The sequence below is a fragment of the Zootoca vivipara genome, chromosome 10 (assembly GCF_963506605.1).
Source record: "Zootoca vivipara chromosome 10, rZooViv1.1, whole genome shotgun sequence".
Taxonomy (NCBI): domain Eukaryota; kingdom Metazoa; phylum Chordata; class Lepidosauria; order Squamata; family Lacertidae; genus Zootoca; species Zootoca vivipara.
The window spans coordinates 33,813,730-33,836,192 of record NC_083285.1 but is presented as its reverse complement, the minus strand read 5'-3'; the positions used below and the strand labels follow the sequence as shown (position 1 = coordinate 33,836,192).

Here is a 22,463-nt window from a genome sequence, read left to right as displayed (position 1 = left end):
GCCTCTCTTCCTCGGCTCCTATCTCTTTGCGCGCAGGGCTTCCTTCACACACAGACGTCTCTCTCTGTCTCTCTCGTCGAAAGCACGAGAGCCGGCCTGGGCGCGCGCGCGCTCCGCAAAGGAGCCGCGGCCGCCGCATCTCCTCCGCGAGCACATGGCCCGCCTGGAAAGGCGGAATGTGCCGCAACGTCCCGCTGGAAGAACTATCTACGAGGGTGGGGTGCGGCTGAGGGATCCGGCGGCGGGGAAGTCGCGGCGGCGGGGCGGGAAGGCGCTTCGCTTTGTTCTCGAACAAAAGCCTCCGGGCTGGGTGGCGCGCTACCAGGGGTGGGGGGCGCCTCCGGGCGGCGGCGGCGGAGAGCCTTCTCTCCGGAGGGAGAGAAGGCACGCGCTTCGCGCAGACGGAAGAGAGGGAGGGGGAGAAGATGCCCGCCGCGCTCTAGCGTGCTGCTGCTGCTGCTGCTGCAAACTGCGCTGCGCCAAGGGAGGGGCGGCTCTTTTCGCCCTGCCTTTCCGCGCCCGCCCCCTCCCCACCTCCGAGTCTTTAAACGCCCCTGCATAGGAAGAGCCGCGCACATGTCCGTTCTCCCTCGCGCAGAAATATATATTTAAATAGCTATATACATACACACACAAGCGCGCGCGCGCGCGTCCCACCGACCGACCGACAGCCTGCCGGCTCAGCCAGTCGCTGATTCCTCTCGCCGACCTCCGCCACATTGCAGGGGCTGCCGCTTGTCGAGTCGCTGAAGCAGGCGGGGCACCCCGGGCACGGAAGAAGGTAAGGCGAGGCGGGGGTGCAGCCAGGGCCCCCGGCCCTGGGTGAGAGGGGCAAAGGGGGATGGGGTGGGGTGGGGGCAGAAATGGCTGGGCTGGAGGAGGCGAGCCTCGTGGTCGCCAAGAAAAAGGCTGAGCCGCGCGCGCATAGCGCCACAGACAGGTTTCTTTGATGGGAAGGAGGAGGGATCTTTGCCATCCGTGGACTCTGGATCGAGCGAGTGGGGAATAATAATCTTCACCCCCCCCCCAAAAAAATCTCGTTGGTTTCTGAAGAATAGGCATGGTGTATATTGAGCTAGAGAGACCCATGGTTTGACTCGGTCGATGGCATCTTCCTCAATGGGTAGTGGCCGGTGCCACGCGCCATCATATGCAGAAGAAGCCCCCGTGTGTCTGCAAGGCAGGGCTAAGTAAGGCAACAGGGATCGCGGGATGAATCCCTAACCAGGCAATAGTCTGGATCCATGGTGGGCACTGCCTGTCGCCCTCGCTTGTTCCAGCACCGTCTCGTACAAGGGATTCTAGGCAAGAGATCCCCACCCCCTGTCTCGATCCCTAGTGGCATAGAAAGGTGCAATGATGGCCTCGGCGAAGACACGCTATGGGGAAGTAGACGCGCAGGCTACATAGATGGACCCTGGGACCACAAGCAGCAGACAGAAAGATGAGCAGCGCATCCTGGGCTCCGGATACCCAGCATGAACTGAGCATCCTTCTTGGGCGAGGCGCGGCGAGGCAGCAGGGCTGGAGGCTGGCCAGAGAGGAAAAGAAGAGCCGTGTAGGTTAGTAGGATTTTGAGGTAGCGCTGCTGTCTGTGTTGTGTCCCTGCTCTCCACCCCCCCCCCCCAAGTATATCCATCTGGCCAATGCAAATCGAATTCGTTCCGATCTGGCGATCCTACTATAAGAAAGCAGCAGCATCTCCATACCCTCTCTCACCCTCTTGGCAGACTTGCCAAGCGTGGCCCGAAATCCTCGTGCTCGTTTATTTTCCTTTCGTGGGAGGAGGTGATGTGTGTGTTTGGATCGCCCGGAGAAGGAATCCGGCATTTTACGCAATGACGCGTGGCGGGCATTTTACTTCCTTTCACTGCCATCAGGTGGGAAAGCGTGCCATTTCAACCCCCCCTCCCCCACGGGCTGAACTTAATGTGTGCTGAACTTGGGTCCCCCACCCCCAATCCACACCGCTTGTGGATCTGTGATGGTTAAGGAGAGGTGCACCCCCCGCGCTTCGCTCGCTCGGAGGAACAGGGGCTCGTACTCAGAACTATTTGGGTGTCTCCGGAGCTTATTACGAGGAAACGGGCGTAAATTGGGCAGGCGATCCTTGTCGATCCTAGAGGTTGAGGCACGCCACTCCAAGGACGCCTGCATCGCTTCCCAGAGCTTTCATTTAATAGCAGGTGGAAAGTGGAAGAGAGACGATAACTAGGCACAAAGGGATGGGGTTTGCTTTGTTTTTTCTGGAATCGGGAAAAGGAAGAGGAACAAAGACCAACCCTTTCCGAGGTGTCTAAAGGGGAAGAGCTCCAGTTGGTGATGCTCTGCTCTCCGTGACATGTTACCGGTTGCAATTCGCTACAAGGACACGCTCTGCTTTCCTAGTGCGTCCCTAATCCCAGCCTGCTTGGAGTAATTGTGGGCGGGCTCAAGCCTGGCACGGGGTGACGTCACCATGTTTGGGTGGGTATGTTAATGAGGAGCCCTGCTCGCTGTCTACAGAGATTGCTTTTTCCTTTTTTGCGGTATTGTGAACCTCACCCCTTTTATGGTTCCCAAATATTGTAAAGGGAATTGTTTTTTCTTTCTTTCTGAAATTATCATCTTGCTATAGACCCCGTTTCTTTACAGTGATGCCTGTTGCCTACATAGGGGTATTCCAAAACAGGCTTGTGTTGCTATTGTTTGGCATGACTTGTAAGCCTTTAGAACGACCCAGTACGGTATGTATTTGCTATGAGCTGTGCTAGTTAAGACAGTGCCTGTCTTATTAAATGATATATTTATTATCGAAGGAACTTTACAATACAATACAATACAAAAACACACACATATGCATTATCTTATCTTAGAATGCAATTATATAAATCAATTTAAAATATACACAATATATATTCTCTCTCTCTCTTGGATACATATTTGCCACCAATAAGATGAGAAAGACTTGACTTGAATCCTTATTGCGCAGTCCTGTGAATGTTAGAAGTTCCATTGTGCTCAATGAACCACACTTCCTAGTCTCATTAAGGTCATCTGGGCTTACTTCTGAGTAGAGATGTGCAGGACAGTGTTGTTAGTTGTTTCTCCATTCACACAAGGAAAGGGGCAGTTTCTGCTCAGTTCTCCTTCCACTTGCAGCAGCTGCTGCACAATATCATACACCATTCCGAAGGGCTCCCCAGTCTGCAGGAGTAGATTTTCAGGGGATACAGGTTGCTTCAGGGAGGATGTGGGCAATGAGAGAGCCTCATCCTGTGGTTGTGTGTACCACTGTGCCATTCACAGAAGGGAGGCTACAATTGAAGCTGTTATAAATAGACCCACCTCTCACTAATAAGCTGAGAAGGTGTAAAATGGTTCAGTTTATTAAAAAGTTTTTATTTTCCTGGGCAACATTAATGTTTTGTTTTTAAGTTATTGCATTCAATGGCAGTCAGTGAGGGACAAATGAGCCATTTTAGATAGTATTTAGCATCGATAAATACTAATCATAGTGGGTATATTTAGATGGGGTTATAAGATGTATATGTTGAAGAAAATTGACTTGAAAATAAGAAGGTACTTGCTATGTCCATCTGAAGACATGGCAGTTAAAATTTGCCTCTCCTGTGATGTGTTTAAAGTAGAAAATTGATGACATAAGTCTAAGATATTTCATCAGATCTTATGCTATGCTGTGACAATGCACTAAGATTTGTTGGGGATTTCCCTTACTCTGTAATGGAAGGAAATTGAAAGGGAAAGATTTTACTTCCTATGAAAAAGCAGATTATTCTGCAAACACAGCATGAAATTGCATCAGCAGTTTGCTTTCATCAGCTTATATACTTGCTTTTGCAGATGCTGTTTACTAGAATTATAGCATCAATATTCTTGGGATCAGCATGAATATATGGTTACTAATTGTTAAGCGTGATCCTGCCAAAATCTGACACTTTGCTCTTCCCTTGAAATTACAGGTAATTCACATAATAGTTGTTAGGCACTATTATTATCTGGAATACCGGGAAGCGTTGTGTGGGGTTTTTTTTTATAAAAAAAATACACACCCACATTCCTTTGAGCCTGAACAGTTGCAAATCCAGGAAGCAATTTCAACTGTTTTTAACCTAGGAAACAAAACTGCAAAACTGTGAGCTACTGTATGCATGAGCTAGTGAGCAACTGATGCAACAGTCTCCTCTCCACCCCAAAATTATTTGTCTTCTTTTGAAATACAGAATCTAAACTGTTCCTTTCCCCCAAGCTTTCAAAAGTTAGAAACAATGAATATGGCCTGGTATAAGTAGTGATTCGAGTTGGACCCTTCTACAATGCTAGTTTTATTGTTATGTTAGTTTTATTAAAATACAGTGGCTCAGTAATTCCCTCTCCCCCTGCAAAAAGGAAGAGAAGAACAGAAGCTAACAGGCTCTAGGGGAGACTTGACCCTTGTGATAGGCGTGTTCTCCATCCTATTGGATCACTGAACCACTGCTTCTCTGGCAGAAGCCAAGTCACCTAAGCTGATTCTTTTCTAACTCCATCATCCAATTGATATGATGGAGTATCTCAAATTACTTTCATGCGCTTCCAGGCACCTTTCTCAGCTGGCTTCTAGAACAGGGGCAGGGAAGCATTTTTAGTCTGTGTTACCTATTGGGCAACCTTCAGAGCACGGGTGGGGCAAACCATGACAGTGGGAGGCTCCAGATGCAGAAAATGGGTGGTTAAATGTGGGCAGGACCGGAAGCAAAAAGTGGGTGGAGCAACAGATATAACTCTTAACTATGTGTTGACAGCTACATCCCAGCCATGCAGAAGTCATACATTTCTACACACAAACCATCTCTCCACCCATCCAAGCAAGAAGCATTATCCTAGTTCAAGGATGCATCCCAGCCAGGCCAAAGCTGTTGAGTGTTGACCAGTGCCTTTAAGGGGCATGGCTTGGGAAGAATTTGGAGGGCCAGATAGAGAGGCATTTGACCTCTGAGCCTGGTATTCCCTTCCTCTTCTCTGGAGTGTAGGCATGAATATCAGTGTTTTTTAAAGAACAAAAAAATGGGCACTTTTAATCAGGCAAATACGTTTTTTTATCCTGTAAAAATACATATTTCACAATAAAGCAATGCTGTGCTAATAGTTGGATTCTAATTGTAATGGGAACTGTGTTTTGTCCACATTTTGATTAGGTCTTCATTGCTTTGTTGGAGGTATACTTCCCACCCCAATTTTGTAATTCCTGAATGTTTTCCCCTGAAACAGCAGGGGGAGAGGCACAACATGTTTCTTAATTTAATATATTTCGCAGCAGTGTCTCTATGCTTCAATTTTAGAATTTGGCATTGTGTGCACCACTCACACGAGCTGCTTTGCTGCAGACTTAATATCTTGACTCAGATTTAAAGCTGGCCTCTTACTCTACCCTATGCCTTCCCACCTCTCACATGCAGCAAAAGCGGGCATAGAGTGGCTTCCTTGCACTCTGATTGGCTCTGAATACAAGTTCTTCTGTATTGGCCTTTGAGTTGCCAGTGTATTCCAGGATATGGGCAAGACCAACTTGTGGAGGGGGGAGATTATAGACCACTCCATAATCTGTAGACTAGGAGGAAAGGGGTATTAGTAAAGGGTACAATATATTAGCATCTCTATAGTAGATGAAAACATTCAGACTCCCTCTTTTCCACTTGACATCCAAGATAATGTCTATAAATAATGTACAGCCATACCTTGGTTTTCAAATGCCTTGTGAGTTGAACGTTTTGGCTCCCAAATGCCACAAACCCGGAAGTGATTGTTCCAGTTTGCGAACTATTTTTGGAAACAGAATGTCTGACGGTGCTTCCATGGCTTCTGGTTGGCTGCAGGAGCTTCCACTTTGGTTTTCAAACATTTTGTAAGTCGAATGGACTTCTGGAATGGATTCCATTCGACTTCCAAAGTACGACTGTATCGCAGAGGAAATCTTCAGCAAGACACCCTTTAGCACCAGGGTACAAAAGCCTGATTGCCTGAGGGAATTGGGGAGCCATTTAGCTGCTGGCATCCCAGAGTCTTTTCTGTCCACTTCCTATTCTAAGATAATTATTCAAGTAGGCAGTTAGCATCGCATCTAAAGGTAAAGGGACCCCTGACCATTAGGTCCAGTCGTGACCGACTCTGGGGTTGCACGCTCATCTCGCATTATTGGCCGAGGGAGCCGGCGTATAGCCAGAGCAGCACATGGAAACGCCGTTTACCTTCCCGCTGTAGCGGTTCCTATTTATCTACTTGCATTTTGACGTGCTTTCAAACTGCTAGGTTGGCAGGAGCTGGGACCAAGCAACGGGAGCTCACCCCGTCACAGGGATTTGAACCGCCGACCTTCTGATCAGCAAGCCCTAGGCTCAGTGGTTTAACCCACAGTGCCACCTGGGTCCCTAGCATCGCATCTAGTTCCCATCATATCTAGCGTTCAAGAATCAAGACAGGGCAAAGGAGCAAAGCTCAGAACTAGGAAAGATGTGATGGAAACTAGAACAGCAGCTTAATTTCTATCCATCTCCCCAGTTATCATGGCCCTTGGAGGAGACAGAGTTAGAGTTCCCTAAGAAAAGGCACTGGATGGGACCCAAATGACGGGCAGGGGACCCATGTTCTCAAGGGCCCTTTGCTGCTGGGGAATTCAGGATGATGGGTGTGGATGATGGGATGGAATTTCCTTATTATTTTATATGTGCTTTTTTACATACCTTCACAGAATTGGCTGCATTTGCTTTACTATGCATGGATTGTGGGTATGGAGACACTTTCTTCTTGGCTGCTGTGCTTCTGTCATGCTTTTGAAAGGAGGAGGGGTCAGTTTAGACTGGGCTGAGGCAATATCTCCTAACGGTGCTGGTAGAAGTTTTGTGGAGCTGCTGTTGGCTGTGGTATCCATGTTCTTCATTGTCCCTCAGGAAAAAAAACTACTTCAGAAGTCTCCATAGAACCTCAAGCTGCATTCAAAGCTAAATGACAGAACCACAACCCGTGATGCTGAAATCGACATATGTGTGCCTTTTTGCATGCAAAAGTTGTGGGCATCTGTCAGAACTGTTACATTCACCCAGCTCCATGCCAGAGGCAGTTTTGAAACTAGAATTACTACGCTTACTGGAATTACTAACTATGTGATAGCTACCTACGTACTCACAGAAGTGTTCACAAAGCATGTAAGAAGAAAACAAAACAGCATGAGACTACTTTTCTCCCTCAATGTTCAAGAAAAGGTTTCTTTCTTAGTTTCTACTAGAACTGAAACTGACATAGATTAGAATATGTGTATGGGATTAGTCACTAGGGGAGCTCACAACATTTTGGGGGCCCTGTGGTACATTTGCAAACCAGCAAATCTTTCATGTGCATCATGCGCACACCACACCACACCACACCACACACATGCACGTGCAGATACTGCCACACTCACTCTCCCCAAACAACATAAATTAAGCTTGAAATCAAGCTTTTTCAAAGCATAATGGGGCTGAACTTTCTGGAAGCTGCTGCTGCAGCAGTTAACCTTCTCTCCCCAGCTGTAATCTTCAGGAAGTTTACCCCACACTGCAACAAATAGGCTCACTAGAAAGCTTTCTGTTGGGATGAATAGAAGGTTTTTCCAAGTCTCATTAAAGCAGGGGAGGGGTGATTTGGTCACAGCTGGGGACATAAGGGCTCCCTGTCCCCTCCCATGCCACAATTGGGTCTGAAGGCCTCTTTCAATCCCCATTTCAGCAGGTGGTGGGCTGGGAGCAGGATCCTGCAGGCACGAGGGCAGGCTGATTGAAAGCTGATGCAAGAGAGTCATCAAGTTCCTTCACAGTTGTGAGGCAGCTATGGCGGGTGCTCTTTGGAGAGGAATCGGTAGCATGAGCAATGGGGATTATTCTTAACCAAGGTTGTCTCCCTTCTCCTTGCGTTAGACAAAATAACAACAACAACAACAACCCCCCCATTTGTTCTGGACCTAAAGAATCATGCCCATGCTCCTGAGAGAAACGTGGGAAGCACCAGATCCTGCAATTTCATCCTCACAGTTATAGTGAATGAGTGCTGATGACAGAAGGAACTCTGCTCTTCCAAACTGGAATGATGGGCATGGAATTTGTATGCCTGCTGTCTCATTCCCAAGGAAAACACTTGCAAGTGGAGATCCTGCAGTCTCCTAAGAAACCAGCTGGACTTGCCTCTTGTCTTGACAATTTCATGGGTTTATGCTCTCGTCTGAGTGTCCTAACCTGGTTCTGACAAGGGCCCATGACCTATGATGGTGGTTTCAGCACCACAGAGAGCTCTGAGTGAGCAACTTGCTCTGGCTATGGCTGGAGATAGAGTGAGGTCTTGAGCCTCTGTTTCCCAGTTTATTGACCAAAGGTTTGCTGTCCTTGCAGAAATACTGGAGACTCTTAAGGGGTCAAATGTTTGGACCAGAGATGTGTGCTGCTTTCGTGTTCCGTGGCCTGCTACCTGCACCACTACCTGCACAACCGTCAAGTGCAGGCTAAGAGAAGGATGTTTGGTGACTTTGATTCAGTGGGCTGTGGTTCAGTAGGCTGAGGTTCAATGTCAGGAGCTTGGGCTAGCTCTTCAGCCGGTGGCCCTGCAGTCTTAGACTTGGTTGGCTCTTTCTCCTCTGATTCTGAGGACAGAACCATGATACCTTAAGGGTTTGACAGGGTGGATGGAGACCATTGTTGCTCAAGCTGCAAATGCAGTGCCTGGTATTCAAACCCTTCCAAACCCCTGGTTGCTTTTGAGAGGTCTGAGACTGGGGCCAGGGTCTGGCTGAGTAGGATCCCTCACATAAGCCTCCAGTGATGCAATTCTGTTATATATGGAAACATCAAAATTCTGTGTGGAGCAGAAATGAACAGCTGCAGTTTAGACAAACAATTAGTGCGTGCACAAACTATGGTTTTCGTTTTCTGATTAAAAGTTTTGATACTTTGATTTGTTTCTGCCATAAAAGTATTGGCATAAAATTACTATTAGTAGGAGCAGGTTTTCCCTTTCTTTTCTTTTAAAGGCAAATGCACTGGCAGTTATGCAGCTCCCTGGAGGTCTTTCATGTGACTAAACTATTTCTGGTTATTAATGTAGAGTGTTTTGACTTTGCCTACTGCATTTTCCATTTTAATCTCTTTTAAAGTATGAGAACATAAACTGTTCTTTTAAAAAGTTGATTCTGTACTTTTTAAAAAAACCCCACAAACTTGAGTATTAATGTGTTTGAAAGTTACTAGGAAATTGGCTACATGTGAAACTATTAAGATGACTGTCAAATGAAGCACATCAGCCTTCCATTGATGATAGCAGGCTATTTTTTTAAAAAAAGGGGATTGTCTATTTAATTTATGTTGATCTTTCCTCCCACCTAAAAAATCGGTTATACTTTATTAAATTTTTCATATGATCTTTGTAAGGTCTTGACAAACTTGTAAGGTGATTGGGGGCAAGAAGAAACCCTTCTGAATTATCATGGCAGTAAAGTAGGAAACTTGATTCAAAACCATTTCACATTCATCAACACTTCTTAATATCTGGTTCAGATACTAACTTTTAAAATGGTCTAATAACACATGAAACAATAAATGGCTCAGACATGGTTTTATGAAGATGAATGTCATGATGTGTCCAGGTTCTGGATAGAAATGTTTTCAGAAAATTTCCATTTCTTAAAAATGCATTGCTTCATTAAAAATATATATATTTACAAATGAGTAAAACAAATGGGGTTTTCAAATCATCCCATTCACATTCACATGAGGCAGGTAATTTAAACAAGCAGGTCAATTAAATTAAAACAAAATAACATATTCAAACATGCTAAACCATATTTAAATTAATTTAGGACATTTCCAAAGTTTTCCAGAAAACTCATGTTGAAAGGGTTGATGGTTTCAGTTTAATTGTATTTATGATAACAGTTTTGATACACTAATATAAAGAGGTTAATTTTGCTTCAAAGTAGAAGCATGTCAAAGTGAAGTTATATAAGAAATACACTTTTATCTGGATCATTTGCCATCTTTCATTAGTGAAAGTTCACATCACATGCAGCTTGAGACTGCATCTGTTTCTAGCAGGTTGGGGGACAATATGTTTTGGAGTGTAGCCTTGGAGACAGTATGATACGACTATATCAGGTTTCCATAGCAGATTTTAGATAGTAGTGTAAGTGGAAATTTTAATACAATGAAGAAAAGGTCTACAACATTCTGTGCTTCAAAAAAAGAGTATTCTAGAGTAGTCGCACTCCAGAACTGCATTAGAATTTGTTTGAGGTATCTGCATACAGACATAATTCAGAAGACAAACTGAAAGTTTGGAGCTGACATAAGTGGACTTATTATTCCCTAACAGTGTGAACTTATCCAGAAGAAATTGTCATTGTCTCTGTAATAAAGGGACCCATGACCACTAGGTCCAGTCACTAATGTCTCTGGGGTTGCGGCACTCATCTCGCTTTACTGGCCGAGGGAGCCGGCATACATCTTCCGGGTCATGATTAAGCCACTTCTGGTGAACCAGAGCAGTGCACGGAAACGCCGTTTACCTTCCTGCTGTGGCGGTACCTATTTACCGTATCTACTTGCACTTTGATGTGCAAACTGCTAGGTTGGCAGGAGCAGGGACTGAACAACGGGAGCTCACCCCATCGTGGGGATTCAAACTGCTGACCTTCTGATCAGCAAGCCCTAGGCCACCCACGTCTCGGTAATAATTTCTCCTAAATCCCGTAGCACTGGTAGAACACGATTCTACATTGGTGGAAATACTGACAGCCAGTGAAGTGAAGTGGCTAAAGTGCTGGGCAAGGACCCGGGATACTAAGATTCAAACCTTCACTCAACCCCCAAGCTCATTGGGTGACCCTGGGCCAGTCGTTAGTAGGAGGCTATCTCCTGTGTAGCCTCTATGCTGGAGGAACAACATTGGTATGGAGGGGGGTGGGGAGGACTTGGTAGATTCCTGTATTTCTGCAGGGCGTAATTTCAACTGCCAATGATGGCTAAAAATTAAGTGTGCATGCACACGAAAGCTCATACCAAAATAAAAACTTAGTTGGTCTTTAAGGTGCTACTGAAGGAATTTTTTTATTTTGCTCTCTATGGAGTTAAAGGAGAGCCCAAGATGACAGTCACAACAGAAGATAAGATTCTGACTAACACACATGGAGAAGATGTGAACTGAACTTGGGACCTGTTGCAATCAAAGCAGGTGCTTTACTAGTGATCTACAGCTCCTCCCCTAAATTATTAGCAAACCAATTGACATTAAATACTTTATTTTAAAATGGTACTTTCTGTGCTTATATTTATTTTCATGATTATTTTACACTTGTGTTGTTATTTAATTTGTATCCTCCATGCGGTATGTGTGTGTTTACAATGCTGTGTCATTGGAGAAGGTAGTGTTTGGTTTTCACTTTCTTTTTCTTTTTTCTTTTGAAAAGATGGGCAAATTGACCGAGGAAACTATTTTTACCGTTCCTATAGCAAGGCATGCTAATTCTGTTTTGGCAGCAGAGAGCAAATCACCGGTGTGCTCCAAGTGTGGGCAATTGGGATTAGCATGCCTTTGACTTGCCTGGGAGAGAGGAAAAAAGTTGACCCCCTGTATAGCTATTAATATTTTTTTAAATAGGCTACTTCTGTTTCCTTCCCATATATTAAATTGCAAAATATCTGTGCTCTTCTAATATTTCATCAGGCACATCTCCCATCTCAGAACAGACATTTAAAAAAGAAAAGGTATGCATATTCAGCTTTTTTGGGGGGGCGGGAGGAAGGGAAAAGAGATTGTTAGCCGCTTTGAGATGCCTTAGGGAAAGTACCCCCAAACTTCGGCCCTCCAGATGTTTTGGACTACAATTCCCATCATCCCTGACCACTGGTTCTGTTAGCTAGGGATCATGGGAGTTGTAGGCCAAAACATCTGGAGGGCCGCAGTTTGGGGATGCCTGCCTTAGGGTATATCAAATCCAAAGCAGGATATCAAATCCAAAACTCTTCTTCTTCTCTTCTGTTGGCAAAGCTGCTCTATAGAAGTTGGCTGGTAAATAGCTCTACTTTCTATTATTTTTCCATTATTAGGCTTTAATGCCAGCTTTTAGTAGGTTCATCCAAGTTATCTAGAGGCCACATTGATCTAAATGTACCAGGATCTAGCATTTATCAGTGTTTATGAAATGAGATACTGTTTTCATCCTTGTTTTTGATGATCTCCCGTGTTATGAAAATGCTTGATTGGTTTGGTACATTTGGTACATTTCCCATTTATATTAATCAGGCAGGTTTTATTCATTCTCCTTTGGCTGATGTAATTCAGACTAAAAATCCTTTATCTACTTACTATAGAGGTTTTTTTTTACTAGAAATAGTCAAATAATGGAATCAGGATTTTCATTTTATAGGGGCAGGTGCTTCTGAAACTTACTGGACTTTTCAGTTATTATTAAGGTCTGGAAGCTAGAAGATAAATGGAATAACCTTGGAACAGCTTAATTTGCATTTTTCTTGTCCTTATAGTAGAAATGATGAAGAAGCCTGAAAACATTCAGCTCTTCAGAAATCCAAAGAGCTAAAATTTCAAAGCCAAGATTGGGTGAATCTTAGAGTTCAAAACACTTGCAAAACCATTCCTGTAGATCACTTCATATGAAATAACTTCCATAGTTTCAGGACTGTAGCTTGAAGGGCATGACACCTGCTTAGTAAAACTGCAAAGTTGCCCTGGGAAATTTGACTACCCTTATCCATTATCTTGTTCTTAATGCAAGGCAGACCTGCATTAAGAATTTAAATGAGGCATAGTGACATTTCAAGAATCTCAGGACCAATGCACACGATCAAACTGATAATAGAATTGTAGAACTGTAGAGTTGGCAGGGACCATGTGGGTTATCTCATCCAACTCCCTGCATTGCAGGAATCTTTTGCCCAAGATGGGGCTTGAACCCATGACCCTGAGATTAAGTCTCATGCTCTACTGACTGAGCTGTTATAATGTTGTCAGCATGTAAGTGGGATTTGGCTAAGCGGATTCAGGTACTGGTAGCTTTCTTCCTCAGTCCCTTTGCAAGCTGACCCACATTCTCTACAATACACTTTGTACACTACTTCAAATCCACCCAAAGTGGGTTAAACTATGCCATTATTCATTTGGACTGTATTGATTTCTTTGTAGCACATGTTGAAGCAGTTATGCGAGTATACCTCTTCTTGCCAAACACAGACCTCTGAATCTACTCAGGCCCCTGATGGAGGAAGGGGGCGTGCAGGGGTGTGGTTTGCCCAAGGTGTTACCCCTAAGGGGGGTGACATCGCCGCCGCCGCCCCCCCCGGGATGCTTGTCACAGGCGGCACCCTCCAGAACGCTCGCCATGGGTGGCTTCCCCCTGGGAGGCTTGCTGTGGGCGGCACCTCCGGGACACTCGCTCTACCCCCATGGGCAGCTAGCCCCACCCCCAGGTGCACAGCATGTGTGCCACTCCAGGTGCCAGAGCAGCTAGCTCCACCTCTGACTCGGGCAGCATATAAACATTGGCAATTTGGTTTTTGCAAAGTACTATTTCTGAACAGTGAAAGATAATAATAAAAAACAAGTAAGATTTTAAAGCAGGCATCCCCAAACTGTGGCCCTCCAGATGTTTTGGCCTACAACTCCCATGATCTCTAGCTAACAGGACCAGTGGTCAGGGGTGATGGGAATTGTAGTCCAAAACATCTGGAGGGCCGAAGTTTGGGGATGCCTGCTTTAAAGCATACATCTACTCATAAAGGGTGATAAAGCTATAACCAGTCAATTCTACCATGGGTTTTGAATGCTTGTGGCAAAGATGCAGCTTCTCACTGGACATGACATATAATAAATATTTTGCTAAAGCACATTACATCTAGACCTCCTATCTAAAAATGTGGCATTCGCACAATTGACGTCAAATATCCGCACGTTTCCCATTTTGTCACAGAAATGTAAATCTTACATTGTCCTGTGATTAAAAATTATTCATGTACACGTTAATAATATTCACACATGAAAATACCAGGAGAGATACCAAATATGGTCTTACTTGTGACACATTTCAATTAACATTCATATAGGAATTACCATATGGCTTCCTAGAAGTTGAAAGCAATACATTTCAACTTTGAATGGCATTTCCACGGTTAAGAATGCTCCATTAAGATAAATTTATCCAAACGTGCAAGGCTCCAAACGTACCCCCCCCCCCCACACACATGCAAGAGCTCTTCTTGCACACATCTGTAGGACAATGATGTGATCACACAATCTAGTTGGGTCATTTATTTCTCAAATTTATCACATAATGTTTTACTTTTTAAAATATATTTTTATTATTTTTTGTGATGAGTAACAATAGAATATATATATATATATATATATATATATATATATATATATATATATGGAGAGAGAGAGAGAGAGAGTCAATGTTTTCAAGTCATAGAACCATTCAAACAAAATCAGTCATATTCAGAGTGAGACATTAGTGTTGTAGGAAATACGGAGTTGAGGGGAAGAAAGAGGGAAGGAACTGGGGAACAATGAGATTTTATTCTTTTACATGTTTTCTTTTGCAGTCTTGGGAGATTTTTTTATGGAATAATGCAGCCAAGAAATATTAGCAATGGATATTTTATCCATCATTTGGGTAAAGAAAAGAACTAAAAAGAGAACTACCATTTTTAACAGAATGAGATAAGTGCCCTTTTCTACTGTCATCTGATTAGTTGTTGTTGTTGTTTTTACAGGTATTTATGTTAACAACAAGCTATTACCAACATCTTGATTACATTGGACAAGGGACACTGTTGACACTTCCTTCACTCAACCAGTTCAAGCAAACATTCAGATATTTTTGACTTGGCAGAACAGAGATAATAACTGAGGCTGGATAGCCTGTCTGAAGAGAACGTGATCTGACATTTCCGCTTCTTTATTGCAAATGCCTAAGAACAGCAAAGTGGTTAAACGAGAAATAGATGATGATGTCATCGAGTCAGTCAAGGATCTCCTATCAAATGAAGACTCTGTGGAAGATGCTTTCAAGAAAAGTGAGCTGTCAGTTAATGACTCGGATGACAAAGATGTAGATGTGGAAGAGGGATCTGACGTGGAAGATGAGAGACCGGCTTGGAACAGCAAACTTCAGTATATTCTGGCACAAGTTGGATTTTCTGTAGGCTTGGGAAATGTGTGGCGATTTCCATATCTGTGCCAAAAAAATGGCGGAGGTAAGGCTCTATATTTACTCGTTGACTTTGGTTATGTAAAGATTGTGGCTGTTGGTCCCTGTAGTCTGTGAATCCCATTTCTACTCTTATAGTAATCTATGCTGTCTCCCAGACACAAACCAGATGCAACACCAGCAGAGCAATCCTTCTGGACATATATGGTGAGGGTAATGTTACTACCATCACTGTTGCCCTACAGGTTTGCTGTGGGCAGGGCAGGAGTGGGGGAGCTTATTCCTTTCCATTGGCTATAATTGGAGGGAATTACGTAACTATGCCAGCCCCAGATAGAGGGTTGGACTATTTCTGTGGACCAAGGGACAAGAGCGGTAAGACTCGTAATCTGGGGAACCAGGTTCACATCTCTGCTCCTCCACCTGCAGCTGCTGGGTGACCTTGGGCCAGTCACACTTCTTTGAAGTCTCTCAGCCCCACTCACCTCACCGAGTGTTTGTTGTGGGGGAGGAAGGGAAAGGACATTGTTAGCCGCTTTGAGACTCCTTCCGGTAATGATAAAGCGGGATATCAAATCCAAACTCTACTTCTTCTTCTTATCCATTTCTAGCAGTGTTCCACCCCACTGGCATACATACTTTTCTTGCTGGTGGGGAACCACTAATTTCACTTCCTATGGCTCCTCAGTGGGTTTTCTAGTGGAACTTGGATTGTATGCTAACCTCATATTTAAAGTTTTTTTTTAAAAAAATTGCACTCTAAATATTTGCATTTAGGGCACATTTTTTAAAAAATTGCAAATAGCAGCAATGGGGGGGGGTGATAAGTATCAGGATCACAGCAGGTAAGTATCATGAAAGTATCAGGATCTCTTTCTAGACACTGGTTACAATGAAAAAAATCTTTTCTGTTCTTGTTTAAACCATTCCTAAAAGTAATACATAATTCATTTGATAAGTTTTTTCTAGACCTTCACAGATCGAGATCGGCACTATTAACATGCTTTTTGGCTTCAATTAAGTAAATCAATCAATTCATCAGCTGAAGACAAAGGATTCATCACAGGATGAGCCTGACAAGTTTCTTGAATTAAGTGATTTTAGACTGGAGCACACAAATCTACCATTCTGGATCATGAATAGATTAAAAGGTGTCCCCGTTGCCATGTGGGATCTGGAGTAAAAGAGCTAAAAGCAACTGCTACAAATCCATAGCACAAGTAAAGGACAGAAATAAAATTACTTAATGAACAAATTCAACACTGATCAGAATTACATTTATTCAGAAACAAGCTGCATTGTAGGATTGCAGCCTTAATTTTAGTGCTGCTGCCATGGATATGCTACAACTGATGCTAAACCTGCACGCTGTCCACAACAGTTTGTGGTCACCAAAGAACAAATTGGGGTTGCCCCCAGCCCTGAATTAGCTCCCAGAGTTGTGGGGTGGGGAGAGAAAGTAAAACACACACATTAGGATATGTCAATAATTGATTCCCCCCCCCAAGTGCATTTCCAAAGCTTTACAATTTATTTGTCAGTTCTTTTCTTTGCCAATATATGAACTTCTGTTTGTCCTGCAAATTACTAGCAATTATTCTTCCTGTAGCTGCAAAAAAGGGCTTCTAAACTTCCTGTTGCTCTTCAGAGTTATTGGATTTCTCATAATTACTGGCTTGCCCTGACATTTCTTCAAATGGGGACATTTGCAGATCATGTTGCTTGGTTTGCAGTGTGAATATGTGAAAAATTGTGCCTGGATATCGGAGCAATGCATGCAGGCATGTAGAAAGAAAGTACCGTATTTTTCCATGTATAAGACTAGGTTTCCCCCCCTAAAAATAATGTCAAAAATTAGGGGGCATCTTATACACAGATACATCTTTCCCCCATTTTCTTAAATCTGAGTCCCCCAAAATAGGGGGCGTCTTATGCTTGGGGGCCTCTTATAGACGGAAAAATGTGGTACATTTATTTTTACATTACAAATACTGGAATATAGTAACTAAATATCTAATCCATGGGAAGTATTGTGTCAATTCCAACTTCAGAGTAGACCCATTGAAATTATTCAACATGACTAACTTAGGTCCATTAATTTTAGTGAGTAGGACTAGGATTGGGTACAACCAGTCATGTTATTATTAGAGAGTTGATCCTAGAACATTTTGATCATTCTCACTTCATGTTTGAAGCAGTCCATTTTCAGCAGAAGAAGAAAGGACAAACTCTCTTGAGTTTGGCCCTGCTTACCCCGGCAAACACTTCTGTTACTCTGGCACCTGCTGCAGTTCAGCAGCACAGGAACTGTAATGAAACAGTCACAGGAATTGCGAGCAAATGTGCCACAGGGTTACTTACTCACAAGAAGATCCAGGAAAGGTGATGCTGCTGCTTGAGTTAACAAACTGCAATGATCCCTCAATTGAAGACTGATATGGGAGTCTGAAAATCGAAAGCAAAAGCTTCGAATTAGCATCTTTTACCCCATGGTGGCAGACTACTACTATCAGCCTTCCACTGATGAAGCATCACAGCTTTTTATTTAATGCCACATGAAGGCCTTTACTGCCAAAGTGATTTCCCCTACATTATCTCAGCAAGCAGGTTGGCATCTTTATATGATGCAGTCGTCAAAGGGTGAGTGCATGCGCGTGCACAAGGTAGCCACTTGTCAAAACATCCACAGCTAAGCTTGTCTCCCCACAATATTATTTCCAGCAGTGATTGCTTTGCATGGTTAGCGGTGAACAGCTGATAAAACTACATAAAAATCAAGATCCATTGAAACAACAGCCATCAAGAGTTCCGTATGAAAAGCAGTGTCTAAAAAAATAACAGCTGAAATAGATAACTGTCGGCTACCTACCAAAGGAAGCAGTGATGGTGCTTGGTGCATTTCCATTTAGCAGGGCATCCTATAAAATCAACACCATGACAGAAATAGCTGTGTGCCCTGTATGTACACTCAAGATATTTGGGACCACCCTCCCCTAACTTAGTGCCCTGCAGGTGTTGGAATCCATCAGATGCAGCCAGGGATGATGGAAGTTGCAGACCAACAACCTCTGGAGGGCACCAGGGTTACAGACATTTGCATTAGGTGGCCAGGGATATGGAACAGGGCATTCAAAGAAGATACAGTATAGAACAGACATCCCCAGACTTCGGCCCTCCAGAGGTTGTTGGACTACAATTCCCATCATCCCTGACTACTGGTCATCTTAGCTAGGAATCATGGGAGTTGTAGGCCAAAACATCTGGAGGGCTGCAGTTTGGGGATGCCTGGTATAGAATGTTGGGGGAGCTGATTAAGTAATCACTTCTCTTTCAGATCCTGAATGCACATGGAAAATGTAGCACCATCAGGCTTTCTTTGGCTACATTTAGACGAAGGTCACATATATACATACAACAGAGTACTTTAAAATGTGTGAATTTGTGGCTTAATTTCCAAACATCTCCGAAACTGTGTGGTTGTTAATGGGAAGTAGATCTTGAGTCTTTGAGAGGAAATAAAATCTTGAAAGAGTATCATACAGATTGAAGTGAAAAGAGTTGCTTTTTATATGGTAAATTATGAGTAAGGTGGCATCTTCTTGTCCTGCAGACCCAGAGCAGTAGTTATTCCTGATCAGATTCCCTACAGCCAATATTATAGCCAGGCATGACTCCGGAGTGCTGATTGGTCACCTGGACAAGGATGCACCTGATCCGGAAAGGATACACAATGATCTGCTTTGAGGAACTCAAGATGAAGATTATATTGCAGGGCCCTTCTTTACAAGCCCTTTCCACCAGTAATTTGTCCACATACCTCACTCATTAATTATACTGTATGTACTTCTTTCTATGCCGAGTCCACCATGCTACTACGTTCTACATCAGGCTTCCCCAAACTTCGGCCCTCTAGATGTTTTGGACTACAATCCCCATCAGTTTGGGGATGCCTGTTCTACATATTTCCTCAATATCTCTGAGCTACACTGACTCCTAAAGTGATTTTGATTTTTGGGCCTTGATATTGGAGATAGCTTATTGCATCCACCTATTAGTTTGTACAGCCTTTGTTCCAGCCTTTGCAAGCCCCACCATAACAGATATTTATGCAAATTGTTCTGCACTCCTTTCTAAAATACATTTCTGTATTCTCAATGTTTCTCAACATCTTCTTGGTTTGCCAGGTGCCTATCTTGTGCCATATTTAATTTTGCTGCTGGTCATAGGGATACCGCTTTTCTTCTTGGAGCTTTCGGTGGGTCAGAGAATTCGGCGTGGAAGCATTGGTGTATGGAATTATATCAGCCCCAAGCTTGGTGGAATTGGTTTTGCAAGCTGTGTAGTAAGTACTGCTTGCCTAGTAAGTAATCTGACCTGTTTCCCAAGCCTTAGTGCATACCGTGAGTTTTCCAAATACCTTTTTATTTCAAAAAGGAGCTAATATGCTGAAGGATTAGCTTTGTGATTTGCAGAGTACCTAAGATTTATATATTAAAACTAAGGAAGGGATCTGTCTCAGTGCCCACATAACTATGAAACTAATTAGCTGGCATGCCACTTGTTTAGGCTACAGAAGCCTCCCTTCTTGTGCCCTTCAGATGTTTTAGGCTATAACTCTCGTAAATTCTTGGACATTGTGGTTGATGGGTCCAAAACAAATGGAACTGACAGGTTGGGGAAGGCTGGGTTAAGCAGGTAAGGTGCTAAAGAATATTATTTATCTATTTATATACCGCTTACATGCCCAAATGGCTTCTAAAGCGGTTTACAAGTATAACATCAATTATAAATTCCATACATAACTAAAATACACAGTAAAACAAGCCAGTTAAAAAGAATAACAATTAAAACAGTTAAAAGAACAATTAAAACAATTAGATCAGGAAGCTCAAGTTCAAGGGAAGGCTTGCCTAAACAGGTGTGTGTTCAGGAGCTGGTGGAAAGCCAATGCTGATGGCACCTCTCCGCAGGAAGGGAACATAACTTTAAAACAAAGGAAATGCACATAAAATGTTTGGAAATTGCAGGTGCTGTCTATCTTTTAAAGTGTATTACCTGGTCATGCAATCATATAGATTGAAAATCTCTTTTAGCTCCTTGGTTTGTGCTGAGGCAAAAAGCCAGTGGCAGAGTGGAGACAAAGGCAGAGTAACAACTGTAATGTTACTTTTGTACCATTGGCTAGTATGTATACATTTCCATGTACCCCTTCCTGTCCTTTATCTAGGCAAGCAATGATATTCAGCTAGGAAGGGGGCGAGGAACACTTAGGATTTGAAGCAGGGCCAGTGAAGTTTGTTGTTGGGGAGAGTTTGTTTTGTCATGAGGAGAGTTCCGACTGCCAGACAGAGCGTTTTGGAGGCCACATTTAGCTCCTGGGCCTGAGGCTTCCCACCCTTGTGGTACACTGTAAGCTCATGACTTAGGCCTGGCCCTGCCACAAAATGTGGTGAAGCAACTTGCTTCAGGCAGCACCATGGCAGGAGAGTGTGTCTAAATCAGGCATCCCCAAACCTAGCCCTCCATTTGTTTTGGGACTACAACTCCCATCATCCCTAGCTACCAGGACCAGTGGTCAGGGATGATGAGAACTGTAGTCCCAAAACAGCTGGAGGGCCGAGTTTGGGGATGCCTGGTCTAAATGATGCATCAAAACTTCAACATGTTCTTTCCAAAGCTGGTGTTTGTTTCTGCATGAGATAATAGAACTTGACCATTAGAGAGCCTTTTAAAAAATGTTATTTTCTATGTTCAATACTAGGAAAATTTTCAATACTAGGAAAATTGCTTCTGAAAATATTTTACTTTCCCCACAGGTATGCTTTTTTGTGGCCCTATACTACAATGTCATCATTGGATGGAGTTTGTTTTACTTTTCTCAGTCCTTTCAGCACCCGTTGCCATGGGACCAATGTCCTTTGGTGAAAAATTCTTCACATACCTGTAAGCATCCAGTGTATTAACCTTCCTTCCTTCCTTCCTTCCTTCCTTCCTTCCTTCCTTCCTTCCTTCCTTCCTTCCTTCCTTCCTTCCGACTTCCTTCCTGACTTCCTGACTTCCTAGCATTTAGATTAAGAATATTTGAGCACTGTAGCACTTATGTTTTGTATAACCATGAGCTGAACTGGAATGTTTCATATTGTTAAATTAAGTTATTGATCCTTCCCCAAAATAGTGCTTTTCCAGTATGATTCTTAGCAATAACACTTGATAGTTATCATAAACAATGTTCTAATTTAGAAAGGAAAAAAAATCCATAATATTTCCAGATTTTTTAAAAAATTGGTGGTCTAACTCTTTATTTTTGACATATAGACACTTTCATTGATTTCCTTGTGCATTTAGTTGCTCCTTGATTCAATTTCCCCTTATTGGGAGCTTTAAAAATCATAGTACCAGAAATGAAAGATTTCTACTTGTTTAGTTTGGCAGAGATACTTATCGTAGATTTTGTATGTCATTGTAATACAGTATTATACAGTACCTTTAAAAATGTTTTGTTTTGTTTTTTTTAAAAATGTTATTAGTATCTGGCATGTCAGAAAAGCAAAATCAAAGAATTATGATATGGTAGAGTTACAGGTAGGTAGCCGTGTTGGTCGGAGTCGAAGCAAAATAAAAAAATTCCTTCAGTAGCACCTTAAAGACCAACTAAGTTTATATTTTGGTATGAGCTTTCGTGTGCATGCACACTTCTTCAGATACACTAGAAACAGAAGTGTCAGACCCTATATATATACCGTGTTTCCCCCTTTTTAAGACGTAGTCATAAAGTAAGCCATGGCAGGATTTTTAAGCATTTGAGAAATATAAGACATACCCCGAAAATAAGACATACTTCCACACCGCGGAAACCAACCCCCACAGGCACCTCCACTCACAGAGTCACTCCTTGCAGCCGGCACTGCAGGAGCGCGCTCAGTTGTGAAGCCATGCTCCAGTCAGCTGTTCTGCAGCACTCCGATCCGACGCAGCGGAGGCGGCAAGCACGGGGAAGAAAATGGTGTTTAAAAACGCCATTTAAGAGGACCCTGTTTCTTGTCTCCCTGAGGGCAGCGGTCCCGGTGGCGGGCAGCCCCTCTGCCGCAGGAAGACACTGTAAAGTCTCCCTGGAAGAAGCAGTGAGCCCAGCTCCTTGATTCGGCGCCGCTGCGTCTCCAGCATTTTCTGCTGGTTCTCTATGTTCTTGAGCTCTCCACGGCCCGGTTGGGGCTCTCCGAGCCGGGCACCCCGGGGCCGCCCC

The 22,463-nt window shown here is 43.5% G+C and overlaps 1 protein-coding gene across 1 annotated transcript in view; it reads left to right on the top strand.

Annotated features, from left to right (window-relative positions):
• Positions 1-555: 555 nt before the first annotated feature.
• SLC6A15 (solute carrier family 6 member 15) overlaps positions 556-22,463 on the top strand; it is a 43,104-nt gene continuing 21,196 nt past the window's right edge. The window contains exons 1-4 of the mRNA XM_035128519.2: positions 556-781; positions 14,784-15,266; positions 19,405-19,562; positions 21,037-21,163. Coding sequence (XP_034984410.2) covers positions 14,978-15,266; positions 19,405-19,562; positions 21,037-21,163 — 574 coding nt within the window. The 5' untranslated portion in view covers positions 556-781; positions 14,784-14,977. The remainder of the gene's footprint in view (positions 782-14,783; positions 15,267-19,404; positions 19,563-21,036; positions 21,164-22,463) is intronic.